Source organism: Pyxicephalus adspersus, chromosome 1 (genome assembly GCF_032062135.1).
Source record: "Pyxicephalus adspersus chromosome 1, UCB_Pads_2.0, whole genome shotgun sequence".
NCBI classification, from domain to species: Eukaryota; Metazoa; Chordata; class Amphibia; order Anura; family Pyxicephalidae; genus Pyxicephalus; species Pyxicephalus adspersus.
In genome coordinates this window covers 121,292,000-121,309,857 of record NC_092858.1, presented here as the reverse complement: position 1 = coordinate 121,309,857, position 17,858 = coordinate 121,292,000, and the positions used below count along the sequence as shown (strand labels likewise).

At 37.2% G+C, this 17,858-nt stretch overlaps 1 protein-coding gene across 2 annotated transcripts in view; it reads left to right on the top strand.

Annotated features, from left to right (window-relative positions):
• RHOC (ras homolog family member C) overlaps window positions 1-17,592 on the top strand; it is a 43,337-nt gene extending 25,745 nt beyond the window's left edge. For both annotated transcript variants that reach the window (XM_072425792.1, XM_072425800.1), the window contains exons 2-5: window positions 8,191-8,348; window positions 10,905-11,025; window positions 12,820-12,950; window positions 15,002-17,592. In XM_072425792.1, the coding sequence (XP_072281893.1) occupies window positions 8,193-8,348; window positions 10,905-11,025; window positions 12,820-12,950; window positions 15,002-15,175 (582 nt within the window). In that variant the 5' untranslated portion in view covers window positions 8,191-8,192 and the 3' untranslated portion in view covers window positions 15,176-17,592. The remainder of the gene's footprint in view (window positions 1-8,190; window positions 8,349-10,904; window positions 11,026-12,819; window positions 12,951-15,001) is intronic.
• The last annotated feature ends 266 nt before the right edge of the window (window positions 17,593-17,858 follow it).

The window sequence follows — 17,858 nt, the reverse complement described above, 5'->3', positions numbered from 1 at the left end:
CAGAAGCCATCATCATCTTTTTTTCGTAAGCTTGGGGTATATTTTATATTAACATTTATAAAGGTTTGCCATCTTTTTGGTATGTCTCGTTTTTATTACTGATTTATTTCTCGGATCATATTAGCAGACTTATTCTGTGAGACATTTTCTAATCCTTTCTTGTAATTCAAATGCGAAACATACTATTTTTGGATAACTGCAGGGAATTTAAAATCCAGGACATTCTCCAGTTTCATGAAATGAAATATTTAATACATTATTAAGAAAAAATGATTTTGATCTTGAGATAAAAAAACATGCCTTTAATGACGTCCATGTAATGATGGGGGTAACATCACTTTTAAAATGGATTTTACTTTTTTTATATATGTAAATATGTATGTTAATTTTGCATTGCCCCTGATAAAGTAAAGTATAATGTACAATGTTGGCCCCAGTTTTTTAATTCGAATGATATAATTAAAGTAATACCCCATCTAAAACATGTTTTACAGTAAGTTTAACATGAAAGATTTACAAACCTTGCAGGTCCATCTATTCCTTTTCACAATAAGGTCTGAACTAACTTTTCCTTTTTTGGGTAATTTCCTAAACTTTTCTTTGAGCGCATTATATTAATTGGGTTATCTTAATATATGGTCAGCATATTAGATCCTGAAACAGAAGGTATTATTATGTCTTCCTTCAATCCCAGTTTCTAAAACTGTAAACTCTGTGTTTTAGATTAATAGGAGGAGTAAGGTAACTGAAGTCAGCTGTAGGTAGGAGTGTAAGCAATTTGTCTCCGAAAATGATGCTGGTGGAAGGGTAGATGTTTGTACTGGAGATCAACTTCACACTCCTTCATGTAAACTTTTTCTTTTCTATAAACAATCATTTTTGTATAGGGTTTATTTAAAATAAGAAAGTAAAATGCACTGAAGCAGTTAAAGTGTATGTGTCACATGAAAGTAGGATATGCAAATAAAGCATAGCCTAACCGGTCTGGTCTAGGTGATGATACCTTGATGAAACCTTCCTGATGTGTGTGTGCATAAGCCAGGGTAATAAATAACTTAATTGTGTGTTTGTCCTGAGCAAGGTAAAAAAAAAAAATTTTTTAGGTCATCCCTCTCCTTCTATCCAGCTTTAAACTTATCATTTTTAAATACAAATACAGTACAAATTGTTAAGCTGTTCTACCAAGTAGTCAATGATTTAAAAAGAAAGGTACACTTATAATATCGGGGTCCCCACCCCCATAATAATCAGTGCATTAAAGAAAGTAAGGAAAAAAATGTGGGTAAAAAACATTTGATAAATTTCTTACCTTATCTTCTGCCTGTTGTGGCAAAAGTGGCATTGCAATCTTTAAGGTTTTCCTGGGAACACTGAGGATCCCAAATCTCTTAAGATACTAATGCACTGAGCTAAAGAAAGGTTTAGGACTCAACAGTTTTAGGATCTTGCTGGAAAGATTACAATGTCACCATTTGCTGTGCAGAAGTTGTGGGATAATCAAAGTATGCTTGCTAACTTTTTGTTTCCCACAAGTTTTTTTTTCCCACTTTATTGCAGCAATTTATTATTAATGGAATTATTTATTATTAATTGTATCTCTTGAAGTTAAAGGTCTACTTTAAGCAGACTATGTATCTGTTTTATAGAATGCCAATAATTTCTTATCAACCTACTGCTCTTGGCTCAGAGGATATATAGAAATGAGAAAGAACAAGCTGGTAAATGTCATATGATTATGGAAAACCCCTTTAATTATTATACAGATGGTAAGTGCCAGCAGAGAACTACTCTCAACACATGGTCTCAGGCTTATGCCAGAAGTATTTATTTCCATTGCCAGTGTTACATGACAGCTTTATATATATATATATATATATATATATATATATATATATATATATATATATATATATGTATGTATATGTTCAATTTCTAGAGTACATATAGAGTGTGTATATATATATATATATATATATATATATATATACCAACTCATACAAAATGATTTTATACTAGACATCTTTACTGTTCTGCTTTTAGTTATATGCATGATCTGTGGACTAGAATTATGAACTTGTTGACCTTTTCTTTGCTTTTTGTTGACTGTCATGATGAGGATGAGCTACAACATCATATATATATCATAATGAGTATACTGGTTTGGATGCATACATAATTTCCTCATTTACTAAATTAGATAAAAAGTTGGAGGATCCATATTTGTAAAGCAAAGTCTTTTTGCTTAGAGTTAAGAACATTCAAGTATACATTTGTAAGTCTAAAAATGTGTGTCTTACATGCAATTTCATTTTATAGCCTTAAATTACAGACTTCATAAAGGTCACATAATTATATAATTAGAAGCTTAAAAAAGGTGGTGGTGCAAGTAAAAGAAAACTGTTTTAGGGTTCCAAAAATATAGTTTGTACAAAGCATGCCAATGTAGGGCAGGTTGACAGTGTCTTTGCAAAGATGGTCCCAAATCTCACAAATATTCTCGCAGGGAGTACTGGCATGTACTTGCCCTTTTCCATTAGCTGGCACAAGATGTTGGCATGTGTTGGAGGCTACAGAAAAAAAAGACAAGAGGGCAAAGGAATAGTTACCAGAGCCTTCCCAAATTGTGGATACACAGCAATGAGGCTGTAGGCAACAGATATGCAAGGTAGTGGACTGCTATTTTTAATGAGACATAAAAAATAAACTGTTATCAAGGTATTTTCTAAGAACAGCTTATGTTTTTACAAAATATTTCTAGCAAATCTTTATTTGTAGAGTTCAGGACCACTTTGTTTCTTAACCATTGAATATAGTACAGTCAGATTGTCATGTCTGTGGTCTTGTTTGTGTTCATTCTGTACAGGCAATTGTTCATTATTCTAGGCAATGCTGCTCTTTCTATGATTATGCACTAACAAACTGGTAAACTGCAAACAGACTGCTGTAGAACAATCACCAAATCCAATTGGAGATCATATCTATCCTATGGCTCACCCCATCCCCAAAGTTTGGAAGTCCATAATATCATATGTTTGTTTGCATTGTTTTGAATTGAAGTTGAATCGATTAGCAGTTAGTTCATTGAACAGAGAGGGCAAATCTGCTTGTATGTAATAGATTTATTTTTGGTAACTTGTGAACATTTCCTTCTAGGTCTTGTTAACATAGGGAATATAAAAGTATTATAACCTGTTGATGCTTTTGGAAAACCATTTCTGTCCATTGCACTTTACAATGTTCTCTCAAACAATGGTATTAGGCATACCCTATGACTACTGAAAAATTCCTGCTATGTTATAGAGATGAGGAGATTGAAAAACCATTTAAAGTTACAAATCCAACTGTAACAAAAGAGAATTTTCATTGTTCTTAAAATTGTGATAGCTAAATCTTCTCTAAACCAACCCAATTTTGTATGCTGTATAAAGGTGGCCTTTGATTATTTAACAACTTTTTTCTCCTGCTCAGAGCAGACACTGAGCTTCTTGTGACAGGGGGAGAATTTGATAGGTTAGATCAGTAAAGTGTTATAAGTAGAACCTAATCAGCTTTCAAAAAGAATGTGTTTGGAATGTTATGAATGCACATCACTCACCCCAGGCTGATCCACATTTCCTCTTGCTACTGGCTGAATTGTATGGTCTGAAGAAATTTGACCACTTACAAACTAGGCAGGAATTCCCTTTTTTTTTTTTTTTTTTTTTGGAAAACCTATCCCTTATCTTGAAACTGTAATAATGGTTGTCTCAAAAGTGTCAGTGTTCTAAAAAGTTTTACCTGTTAGATATTGGCTAATAATACTTCAGCACTACACTTTTTAGTCATATTGCCTTCTCCAAGTTTCTGGTCTTTAGTCTGATTACTCCTGGTCATTTTGTATCATCATAGCCAACTTGTCTAAAGGTCCCTCCCGACTTTTGGTGAAAGCAAAGGCGGGGCAACTTTTATCTCAAAGTATGTAGGCAAATGGCATACCCCTGCCACACCCCTATCTTGTGTACCGAAATTAGCTTTTCAAAACCGCAAATGGAATAACCTAAAGGTTGGATGAAAGGTTTTGTGCAAAATAACATATGCCTGGTGTCCTATCATAAACATAACCACCACAAAATTAAGTAAAACTGGGAATAAAATTCCAGACAAACTTGATGTTGTCTAGTTGATATCCGCTAATATGCAGTCAGTGTGAAAATATACTGAAATGATATAAATCTTTTTAAGACAGTTAAATCAGATCTTAGCATGCATCATGCTTGAAAACAAAGAAATGATTCACAGGGTAAACATTATAGGTAGAAGAGTTTTCTTCCAATTGCCTAGCAACTTGCTGCCTTTGGTACATATTGTGTAAGACTTTACTGGAGAAGAAATATAGAGCAGTTTTCCTGTTTAGCTTTTACTGGCATATATTACTTGTCCTGAGTTCCTCCCCCATTACTGGACAGTTACAACTTTGGCTAAAGTCCACAGCTGTGTCTGATAAGAAAACTGGTAGTTAACTGGTTATCTCAGTTTGTCAAAGCAATATATATTGCACAAGATAAGCTTTGCAAGAAGGTTCAAATGGCTGTAACATGAACTAGGTGAACTAGGACAACCTTCTTTTTTTCCCTGACATAAATCTTTAAATAAAAATAATATATAATAGGAAAAAAATAATATTCATAAAATAGCCAACCAATAATGGAGAAAGTTGAATAAAAGGGGAATCTCCTCCTTCTTGCTTTTTTATCCCCCCATACGACTTTAGATCGTGGTCAGGGGTATTATTATTATACAGTATTTATATAGCACCATCATATTACGCAGCGCTGTACATAGTCCATAGTCGTATCACTAACTGTCCCTTAAAGCAACTCACAATCTAATGTCCCTACCATAGTCATTAATGTAGTCTAAGGTCAATTGTTAGGGAGAAGCCAATTAACCTAACTGCATGTTTTTGGGATGTGGGAGGAAACCGGAGTACCCGGAGGAAACCCACGCAGACACGGGGAGAACCTGCAAACTCCATGCAGATAATGTCCTGGCTGGGGATCGAACCTGGGACCTAGTGCTGCAAAGGCCGGAGTGCTAACCCCTGAGCCACCGTGCTGCCCTACACATACACATACAATCAACCCTGCCCAAGGGAAGCAAATCTTTGTTGTACTTTTGTATACCCATGCATCTTGGTGCTGGCTGTGAAGACCCAGGGGAGCTGTGACATCAGATTGTTTAGCTGTGTAAGCTCTTGGGGGGTGCTAACATCATGTCCACTCTCCAAAAACGCACAGTGCTTAGACCTAGTGATTGGCTGCTAGGCCACGTTTATATTCTTGACAGCTTTGGAGGAACTTTAAGAGAACACTTACCTGTTAAGGAGGGTCAGTTCAGAGACACTTCCCCTTGCATGCCTGCCTTGCGTAGGCAAGCCGACAGTGTCTCTTTTGATGTTCTTAATTACATAGAAGTAGTAAGTTTTTTTTGTTTTTTTTTTTTGCATTGAGTATGTATATGTATTCATATAATCAAATAGTATTTATAAAGCACCAGCAGTTTCCATGGGCACTATTCATGCTAAACAACCAGATCACCTAGCAGTTTTCCTTTTCCTTTATAAAAGCTCCAATTGTGTTACATTATTATGGCATACAAAACTGCTACACAAGCCATTTTGTTATTTAATGTTGTTAAAAAAAATTACCTTTCGAATTTCAATCTGAAATCACTGTAATTTTCCAAGTCAGTTTAATATTGCTACCTTAAGGAGTGCTATCATTTTTTATGAGATTCTTATTAAAGGGTATGATGGTTCTAAAGGGATGCAGACACTGCAAATTTTCCTGTTAAATCACTGAAGAATCCACTACACTGAAAGGTGATGAGTGCCGGCTACCCCCATCCCACCCAGAGATCAGTTTCAAAAGGCATGGTGGGAACCTATTACTAAAAAAGCTGTCTCATCATGCCTTTTTCAAACTGATCTCTGGATGGGATGGGGGTAGCCAGTTAGAAAAGCTCCATGTCCTTTCTTGCTGCTCCCCAGCTACACACGGACAACTTTGCTGAAGCTGTTTTCTTTGTATTTGTCTTTCGCCTTGGGGCATAGGACACCCAGCAACTGTTTTTTTTTTTGGTTACTTCCACTTACAAATCTCTGCTGCCAAATTTTGTTGAATAATGGTCGTTGTCAGCCATCATTAACTCCCAACTGTTAATGCCAGCACAGAATATTGTCCCATTGTATATCTGTTATGAAATAACCGTCACCTATGTAAATGAGCAAAGAAGAAATGATATACTTACCTGTCCTGTCAACCGCACTGCTTATCTTCACTCTCCTTAAGGCTATGTTCAGATGGCTATTGTAGAGGTGAGGTGCCACCCCTAAACCATGGCCACCCATAGTGAATGGGAAATTAATAAACAGTATATAGTGCCAACATGTTACGCAGCGCTGTACATTAAATAGGGGTTGCAAATGACAGACAGATACAGACAGTGACACAGGAGGAGGACAGGATCCTGCCTAGAAGAGCTTACAATCTAAGAAGCATTGAACAGAGCAGAAATGCCCAGTGTAAAATGTTCAAACATTCTGAACATGGCCTATAGGCCTGTTTTAGTGGTAAGACAATAAGGGAGCACTGCACATGCAGCTTTGTCCAGATTTATTGTATGGGGGGGTGACAAGTGAGTTTTGCCTCACTGTGCTGTCCTTGTTTATTCATTATTCCACCAGAACATAGTAATGAACGATCTTGTACAAATTTGAATTTTTTGTCCTCCATGACTCCTGGGCTGTGATCATAGCTTAAGAGCTGCAGTGTCCAGAGAATCCCGTTCATCTAACAGTTTCAGGAGCATTGAAATACTGTTCTTCTGCCATTTGCTCTTGTTCATGTGCCATTTTGTAAGTAAGGGACAGCAATAGGAAAATGTATTCATTCTTTTTTTTTATTTTTCAAATGGCTCACTTGTTGTCAGTTCAAGGTTGTTAGACTGTTTGTCAGTGGGTCACTGACACATTACAAGCTTATGAATATGCAGTGTCCTGCTGCTTTATTAGATGAGTGCTTATTCTAAGTCTTTGTACATGAACTTATTCTAAGTCATTCTAAGTCAGTGTCTCGTAAAGTAGTGAAGAACGAAAAACAATCCAAAAGTGGCTGCTCCTATTGCTGTTCTGCTGACAAATGGATGATCTGACACCCAGCACTTTGCAAAATTTAAAATACATGTACATTTACAATGTTTTGTTGAGTATTTTGGAACTGTGAACATAAAGACCTAACCTCAAACCATAAACTTTCCATTGGCTCTGAATTAGAAATGATGAATACATATGTGAATAATTGTATAAATGTTTATTTATACAGTCATGGTGGTAGTCAGTGCAGTGATTCAGAGTTTACCTTGGGATTGCTGCCTACTACAACTATGCATTGTGAATGATGGAAATCATTAGAATGGATGTTGTTTTTAATCTGACTGACCTCGTCAATAAAATGTGTAGTTGCATCTATATAAATACAAACTATACAGAATAAATATTTAATTTATTAACACTTTAACACACATTGTATAGCAAGAATAAAACCATCACCTATTTGATACCACTTACCATCTAAATGCCCATATTGTATGGCACTTCAATCTAGGGTAAAATTGTTCAAATTTTAGCATTTGGTCATGTTGTGTTCATGGATTTTTGATGCTTTCTCCCCAGTTTTAGATAGATTGGAGAATGGTTGTCATTGCTATCCATGGGGGTCAGAAAGAAGTGATTTGGGTTGAATTTTATTTCCAATCACAAACACCACATGTAAAAGGTTTCCACAATAAAAAAGCAGTAAAAAGGTTTGTTACTTTTGTCAATGTGTGCCCTTCATATGGTGTCCTGTTGACCACACAGTAGGAAGGAAGAAATCTCTTCATATTGTATACAACTATAAAACCTTTCTAACCCTTCCCAACATCTATCCAAACAGCTGGTGTACTAGCAGGGTGTCACTTCCCCAGTCATGTGAGTACTTGGTATAGCTATCAGCTGCTCGGTATGGGCACCATCATAGGGTAACAACCCACATTCACCCCCAGTACCTGGAAATACTGGGTAACAATTTCTGTACAGAGCATTTGTTTTATATTATATTTTAAATCTGTAGCAGTTCTGTAAATTAATGAGAATTGTCTTTTTTTTTCCAGCAATGGCAGCGATTAGGAAGAAGCTAGTGATAGTTGGCGATGGTGCATGTGGGAAAACCTGTCTCCTGATAGTTTTCAGCAAGGATCAGTTTCCTGAGGTCTATGTGCCAACAGTCTTCGAAAACTATATAGCGGACATTGAAGTAGATGGAAAACAGGTAAGACCAATGGAGTGTTTCTTTAACTCTGTATGTAGAAATTTAAATATAAAGCTATTGTTAATTCAACAGTATTGAAATTGGGCAGATGCTAGATAAGTAACATTCTGCTAGGTGATAAGTATATATTAATTGTATACATATTATATATAAAAATCCAAATGTGCTTGTGTATGTAATGTGACTCTTGGTTAATAATGGACCTTAGGCCTTAATTCTGTGCCTATGACATTGGTCAGGTCTCCTTGATAACGGGGCCAGATTTACATCTCAGGAGCCTATAGAAGCTTGGCACCCTGAATTCTGCTCATCACAGGCCCTATGTCAATGGTCTAAAATAAATTGTAATTCTAATCCAGCCTGCAATAACCCCCCCACCCCCATTCAGGCCAGAAATAAACCCTCCAGCCCAACAATAAACCTTAACATTGGTATTCAGTTGGTTTACATACCTGCACAGTTTCATGGCAGTCATGAATGTGGCCAGTCAAGTCTTTTTCCTTTAGGCTTAGTCTACATGGACGTTTTCCCCAAGCTTTAAAAGCCCATGTTTGAAATTCCAATGCATTCCAATGGGCTAATCTACACCAGGACGTTTCCTTGAGGCATCTTTATGAGCATTATCTATAACGTTGCTTGCAACAATTAAAAAATTAAAACGTGGGGTTAACGCTGGAAAACACCCAAATACGCAGGATAAATGTGGGTAAAAGCTTCCATTGATTTAAATGGGTCGTTTTTCCCACGTTTATTAGCACTTGAAACATAAACGCAGGAAAACACGGTAAAGACGTTTTCCAGCATTTTAAAGGCAAGCTTTAAAACGCTAAAAAATCTGCATAAAAAAGGAATATAAACGCATTAGGAACGTTCACATGCATTTTTAAAAACGTACGTGTAGACCCAGCCTTAGGTGCTGCTGGTAGGCTCAGCCGCTCCCTGTACCAAAGGGGCTTCCAGCCTGTGCACGGGGGATACTTTGGCAGTATTAATGCCTGGTAGGGGCAACATATACAAAGACGGGTCGAAGAGAGATTCAGACAGCCACAGGAACCACTTGTGCTGTACTAAAGACAGATATCGATGCCAGCAATTGCAATGGCAAAACAACTGCCTGTGGCTGTATGGCAATGCATTGCTAATGTGATAAAGACTATGAGTTACAGTAAAAGCAATGTGTGGATAGTAGTGGTAAACACTTTTACAAAGCAATATATTGCTTATATACTGATGATGAGTTAAAGTAAGAGTCATTGTGTGGTTAGTAATGGTAAAAGCTCCTAGGAGACCTGTTTATGTATGGAGTATAATGAAGATTCAGAATAATAAATCGCAGCCAGTAGTGGTAAAGGTTGCTGATGTGGTTAAGATTAAAGGATCATAAAGGGCATAATGGAAATAGTTTTTCTGGCAGAGACTAGCATATAGCACCTTCTGCCATGTTTTTATTTTGGTAGTTATGTCCTAGTCAACTTTTATAACCACACAATATATTATGAACATTAGTTGAATCGTGATTTGTTCAGCTTTTGTACGTAGCTAGTTGAATCGGGATTTGTTCAGCTTTTGTACCTGTAGCTATAATTTATTTTATAGAAGTGGAGGCTGAGGTCACCTTGAGTGCAACAAATGAGTTAAGTGACAACATGTGTGCATTTTGTAAAGCAATGTAGACTGCAGAGTATTATCTGAGGAACTGGCTGACATTGCATTTGAAGCTAAAATAGTCTTTACATTTGAGTCATTATGGCACCAACACCAATGACTTGGAAGGACATCATGGTGACTTGGTGTTAGTGAGACAGGGGAATGATCCAAGTATGTTCAGCAGAACACAGGAAAAGAATGTAAATGTCCGCACTAGAATCCTATCACAATGAGCTGCATGCACTTGTTCACTCTGAAAGGAGAGCTTTTCTCAAATCGTTCCAAAAGACAAGTATGATTATATCAATTTAATTTTATAATAGTAAGCAGTAGAAGGTAAATGTGTGACCCATGAGGCATTAACATAAACCTTTGATCTGGCTGTGGATATCCACTTGTTACAGTGGCTTCTGATGACTCCTTGGTATTGCAGCCAGTTTTCCCATATCTGATGAGTCTGATCTGCTGTGTGGAAGAAACATGTGCCACCATTTCAAATGTAAAACATTTTTTTTACAGTAAAGCTTATACAAGACAAAAGCAAAGTAGAGGATCAACTGAACAAAGAGCCTAAAGGAACAAGCCAGGGCCGGATCTAATTCCAATTAAACCGTATTTGTATTAAATTGGCACAATTGGTTTTGGATCATTTGTAACATTTTATAGTAATATAGCTCTGCACAAATAAAAGGTGCAATGAGTTGGCCCCAGACACTTTACACGTTAATTGTATGGTTCTTAGCTTGACTGTCCAATTCTTCTCAGAATATGTGCCAGTTATACAATCTGTGTATGCTAAATGCTGATCACCTCTCAAGTTCCACTTTTCTCTTTATCTCTACTGTTCATTCCTAATCCTATAATCCTTCCTCTCCTCCTGTGCAAACTAATTAGGTTATTTTAATGTAGGTGGAACTGGCTCTGTGGGACACAGCAGGACAAGAGGATTATGACAGACTGCGCCCACTCTCATACCCTGATACTGATGTTATTCTGATGTGTTTCTCAATTGACAGCCCAGACAGCTTAGGTAAGAAAATATCTATGTATCTATAAATGTGATGAATGAATCTGAATATCTCAAAGTATGTTTCTTTTAAATCTGTAAAATATCTATAATAACTATGATTTTTACCAATAGTAAACTGTTGCCCTGTTTCACCCTTTCACCATTGCTTTGCCCTGCTTTCCTCCTCCTTTAATTATTCACTGTTTACTTATTTCTATCTTTACCCTTACACCTTTTCTAAGCACTATCACCAGCTCTTGAAAGAAAAAAAAATAACCCTGCCTTCAGTAACCACTGATGCTTTGCAAATGCCAGTAAATAGGTTCATGATAGGTTTTCTGTGATTCTGTTACCATCAGCATACTCCAGAGACACTGGGCCTGATTTATTAAAACTCTCCCAAGACTGGAGAGGACACACTTTTATCAGTGAGCCTGGGTAACCCAGCAAACCTGGAATGGATCTGGTCCAGAATTGAAAACATTTGCTAGCAAATGACATTGAATAAATTCATTCCAGGTTTGCTGGATCACCCAGGTTCCCTGATGAAAGTGTATCCTCTCCAGCCTTGGAGAGCTTTAATAAATCAATAAACCCATTGCTTAATAATCACAACAACAACCTTTGCTTAAGAATATATATTTAATGTGTATCATACATGTTGTTTTTTACCTGTAACAGCTTTAACTGTGTAGACATGGAAAAGCCCAGAGACTGTTAGCTAGACTCCACCATCCTGAATGATTCAGCAGAGTTTTTATTCGGCTGACTCATTTTTCAACCTTTTAACCCTGGAGGAACCCAGAAGGTTGATAAGGGTTTTTATTTTTTCTTGTAAGTGGACTTGCAAGCCACCCAGAGCCCAAACTACACTGGAGGTAACAAATCCAATGAAAAAAATTTTAAAAAAGATAAAGAAGTACCATCCTTCTATTACAGTTGTCTGAAAGCATAGATTATCCCCGTGCATGACTCCTGCCTCATGGGATAGCTGGGCACTTGAAATTCCATGCGAATGCATCCCAGCCCATTGCAGGAATGCATTACCATGGGATTTTAAGAGCTTTGGTGGCGGCAGTAAAGTGTGGTGACTTCATCCACACCTCTCAGTCCAGGGCAGAGGTGAATCTTTTTTTTTTTAAGTCATTTTTTAAAGAAATCCTTGTTAAAGTTGTGTTTTCCTACTTGCTAGGGTAGAAGAAGCTGGCACAGAAGCAGGCCTTATATTTGCACTGAGGATCTTCTTCAATTCATTACAAATGTCACATCTTTGATATACATATGAAGGCAATAAATAAATGTTACATTGAACTTTTTTAATGACACTAACAGAAACTCGGCAAGTGTCATTTTACACAGTGCCGTTTTACGGCCCCTTCAACTATGTAATACAAAATGTATATTGAAAGGCTGTGAGGGAAGAATGATTTGGGCAAAAAGGTGAAGCTGGTCTATAAGTAAATATCAAGTTTTATGTTCATCTGATCCTTGAAAGCTTGCCCACAATATTCTCCTAAATCTGGTAATAAAGAACGCCTGTTCGTGTATGCCATATCCAGGCACCCACTGCAAGTCAGCGCCACAAAAATGTCAATTTCAAACTTTTCTTTGGATGTAAAAAAATTTTTTTTTTAAAGAATAATGTCCATGCAAAGCGATTATACCTTTTTAAGTTGCATAGTTTCAAAGTAAAATCAGTAATGACTTACAGAATTCTGGTATTTAAATCTTTTGGATTATTTGGATCACACTGCTAGGTGTTAAAGGTTTTTTATGTGGAACTCGCCAACTTTATTTTCTCTTTTTGTCATTTAGAGAACATTCCTGAGAAGTGGACACCAGAAGTAAAACATTTTTGTCCAAATGTGCCCATTATTTTAGTTGGTAACAAGAAGGATCTCCGAAATGATGAACACACTAGAAGGGAGCTAACAAAAATGAAACAGGTGAGTTGTTAGACTTTAAACTTACATTACTGCACATCTAGGTAGGCATTAGCAACATGTTAGTATGGGTCAAAGTTTTCCATCGGATGTTCTGGGTAACCTGCACCCCAATATTTTCTAAAAATATTACATTTCTAAAAACCAATGCTTAGGACGAGTATGTAAAACGGGTATGGGAGCAGAAATGCTACCAATTTTTTTAAAAATTGTTTATTCATTTAACCTATTTTTGTCTTGTCTGGTCCCATTGGAGCATTGAACAGAGCAACAAAGTGGGAAAAGTATAAGGAAATGGTTCCCAAACTTTCCTAGTTCATGACAGTCCTGGTGAAAATATTTTTAAGCATCCGTGATCCAGAAAAAATGCCCAACAATTTTTTGTTTTAATGCACCATAAGCCTAGCTGCTTTTAGTTCTAGGTTTATGGTGCTTTAAAAATAAAAAATATAGATAAAAGTTGCATACGAGCATTCTAAACAAATCACATTATTTGACTCCCTAACTCAGTGACGGCCCACTTAACAGATTCAGACTGGCAGTCCCACCTCTCCTCGAAAGTCACCCCAGGGACAGATTCCCCTCTGCGACAGACCCCTTGTGTGTTCCTGTGCAGTCCTTCCACTCAACCAGTCATTCACCACCTACATCATGGCGTCAGCTGCCAACTTGCTATTTCCAGGCCAACATGGAACATCAATAAGAGGCAACATAACAAGGTTATCCTGGTGCTGTGGTCCATATTCCTAAAGGCCTGAGAGAAAGATAGATAGGTCTTACAAGAGCATTCTCACCAGGCAGAAAGCTACGAGGGATGACCAGCACAACAGCGTACTTGCCTATTATGGCAGATATTTAACCTGCGCAGTCGCCCACGAAGGTACTGTCATTGCTGCAGGCATTTGAGCAGCCATCTTCACAGACTGGCTCCATGGCCGACTTCTCTGGAGACCGCTCTCTTCTTCACTGTTTGGATGACTTGACTCCTGTGTGTACATTATCCCCAGCGTCTGGCTCTGTGTGCAGCAGCACCATACACAGAGTCGGGTTCTAAGAGACACAACGCAAGTACCCTGTAGTTTAGTGCTTAAACTAAAGAAATGTTTTTTGTTTTCTCGGTTTAGGTGCACTTTAAATAATACATCTCCCTGCATGCATCAGAAGACCTCTCAAGCCTGCTGATTGGCTAGATAGTAAATACTCGTAACACAGAGACATACTGATTCTTTAGCACATTTCTGCTGGAGTAAGGTCCCATTACAAGTGACTACAACAGTACACTTCATGTTTAGATAACACTGAGGCCCAGTGCATTTAAATGACCATGTAGAAATTTTCAATGATTTTAATATGCTAGTACACAAAGAGATGTTTTTGAGCTTCAAAGATAATGCAACCCTTGGTCACTCTAAAGCACCCATTCATTTTTTTTAAACACCACCAAGTGTCCCTTTAAAACGAATTGACTCCGAATTGGCATTTTTGTAGGCTAAATGAGCATTATGGGTGTTTTTAAAATAACATCCTTGTAAACCAGGACATACAGGCAGATTATGACATGTTAGCTACACCTCTCTGTTTCCTACAAAATCACAAAAGGCAATTGAGAAAAATTGTATTTCCCTACATGGACAGTAATCCACTCAAACAAGCGGGTGTGGGTAAATCCAAGAATATCGGCTTTATTTTTTTGTGTCTTGGACCTTACTTTTTCTGTGTGTATAAGACTTGGTGGATTTTATATCAATATTAATAGCATTTACCGTCTCACCTCTTTAATAAAAAAACAAACAAAAAACCCCCACCCTACTGGAAGAATTTTCAATAGCTTCCTATACTAAGGGAATATTAAGAGTGCTCCCCTCAGTTGGAAGACTGCAGAAAAAAACAGGTAATAGTTCTTTGCCTTCCCCATTTTGTCCAAAGCAAAGGACAATGGCAGCAAATGAGAACCTATTTAATGGCCTGATGTTTTATTGAGACTGCTAACTGTAAGAAACTAGTGTAAACATCTATTTATTGAGTAAAAATAATGAATGCTTTTGGTTTTTCAGGAGCCTGTTAAGCCAGAAGATGGACGGGAAATGGCAAACCGCATTAATGCTTTTGGTTACCTTGAATGCTCTGCCAAGACAAAGGATGGTGTGCGAGAAGTATTTGAAATGGCAACACGAGCAGCCTTGCAAGTCCGGAAACACAGGAAGAAGCAACGTTGTTCCATCCTATAAGCAAAGTCTTAGATCCTTTTGGGAAGACCAAGAGAAGAACAAAGCGCATAGCTGTATTTGCTGCTGCAGCACCTGCTATTTGATGCCAGAGACTCCAGCAGCAACAAGCTATATGCACCGTTTGTACTGTAAATGTATGTATTCTTGTTTCTTTGTTTTTTTCCATTTGTTTCACACCTAAACATCTATCTAGAGTTTGGCAGGTTTGGGTGTGCGGAAAAGTCTTCAGGAAGCATTGAATGTACATGCAGTGCCTCCTGCACCCGCTACTAATCCAAACTCCTGAAAAAAAATATCTTTCTGGAAGTGAAAAGCACATATAGGATTTTGGGAGATTTTTCCGTGCCATATTCTTGATCTCCTTTAGATCTTTTACACCTTCCATAAAAATCCCCTTCCCAAAGGCCTGGTTTAGGACTCCATGCCATTTTGTGTTGTATGGCAGCAAATAGAAACTACAATCGAGCGAGGTTTTCCTTAAGGCATTGTAGACCTCGTAGGTATGTGTGTACATGATGTGTAATTCTTCCATAGCACAATATTATCTACAAGCAAGTTGCACTATTCTGTTACTCCAGTCATAATTTCTGTTTGGCATTACCCTGCATAATGACAATTATCGTGATGGTGTTGTGTAGCTTTGTCATTTAAGTGGGAGGTATGTAGCCTATAGGGCAGGACCCCATATAGCATATCACAATCTCTTTCTGGTATTTTAAAGTAGGCAGGTATGTACTATACCTAATCTCTTGAAATATGTGTTTTGGGCCCTCCTGTGCAATGACAAATTGATGCATGGGATCCCATTTCAGTACCCAATAGAAGCAGGAAATTGGGAGTTCCACACACTGTCTAGGGGAAAGTAATTCTGCCAAGATTGTAAAAGGGTGCAGTTGAAGGAAATTAAATTTGACCAAGACTGTGAATGGGTGCAGTTGATTCTCTTGAAGAAAGTGTTGGTGTTATCATTTCAGTGAAGCCAAAGCCAAAGAATGTGTCTTGCTGGTCTTCATTCGGCAATCACTGTAACTTTCTTTGTATGTATTTCCAGCACGTTCTAAAACAGATTAGGAAGGACCTGTTTGCTGTGTTGGTACAGCTATAGTCACCCCAGTGATAGGAATTTGTGTAAACTTATGTTGCCTGTAGGTAGAGCAATGAGATGCTACTAAAAGAAGCTGCGTTCTTTTGCCCTGGTTTCCTCAAAACAAATTCTAGACACTTTGCAACAATAACCTTTGAAGTTGCCCCTTTTGCACCACTTTCACTACATATATATTTTTTTGGTAATGGACATTACAACCATCATGATAAAACAAATTCAAGATGAAAAAAAATAAAACAATTTTACTTAGCATAAGTGTGTGCATAAGCTAATGAATTTGCATGGGTGAGCAATTGTTTAATTGTTTAGTCTAGGCTCTTTGCATGTTGTTGCTATTTAAACAGAATTGTGCCAAAATCTCACAAAGGGCTTCATATAGAAAGATTTGGGGAAAGAGCGGTCTTAAGTACATAAGAAAGCACTTCAACTTGTCTTTTTAGCACTGATTAAAACAAAGAACACGGCATCTTGGTTATATTCCTTTCCTTCACTTTCCATTCATGAAGCTTGATCATCTCCATTGTACAAGTTTGTGTTTTGAATTAATTATATAAGTTCCCCTAGTAAACCAATCAAGAAGTTGATTGACATGAATTTTGACTTTAATACCTCTATCGTAACTACCACAATCACCACTGCACAAGATTTTTTTCTATTGGTGATGTAATAATATATTCAGGATGTATGATTTTTTTGAAGTCTTGTAGAGTTTTCATATTTAGGCCATATAGGCTTTTCTTACACACAGGTACAGTTGCACCTACTTACTTTTTCTGCCATGTTCATGTACCAGCGTCTAAGTCACTATAATATTGGAGGGGGGTAACATCTATTCTTTTATTTATCAGACTTGTCCTGTAAACCATTTGCTTCCTCCCTTTTCTGCTTTCGTGAAAACAAACCTTATCCCTGTACTATTGCTAAACAATGCACACATTATACACCAGCATTTTGATAGATGGTTTTACTGTGTTGCAAAACCCACCTGTCTGTGCTTTGTCTACTGAAAGTTTTTTTTTCTTTTTCCTTTTCTTTTTTTCCATGCTTTGAAAGAAACAAATTCAGATTTAGCTTTATCTTCTCGAGACCTTCAGCTTGTGTCCTACAATTTTTGCCTTTTGAAATTTCTTTATAAAAATAAAGCTTCTAATTGTAAGATAACTTTTGTTTACTTGTTTGTCTGTCCGTTTTGTATTCTGTTTTCTGCCTTGACTGCCTGTAAAAGATGGAAGTCGACACACGTGACTTTTTCGAATGTAAAGAAAAATAAACCTATGTACAATGAAAAAATAAATGCAAACTGGTATTTTAATTTGTGTGTTTCTTCTTGCTCAATGGATGGGTTCCTAGAGCAACATTTGTGCTGCAAACCAAACCGACATGAAGTTTAAACACAAGAGGGGTGGAAATGTAAACTTCTTTATATGGCTTGCAGTTCTGGGAGTAGCAATAATAGAGAATTATTTGGGGTGACAAATGACATTTAAAACTTCTTTACATCTTCACTAAGTTGTGGTCCATTTATCCAGACAGCCAACACACCATAATGCACATAAAAACAAGAGGAAGTCACAATTT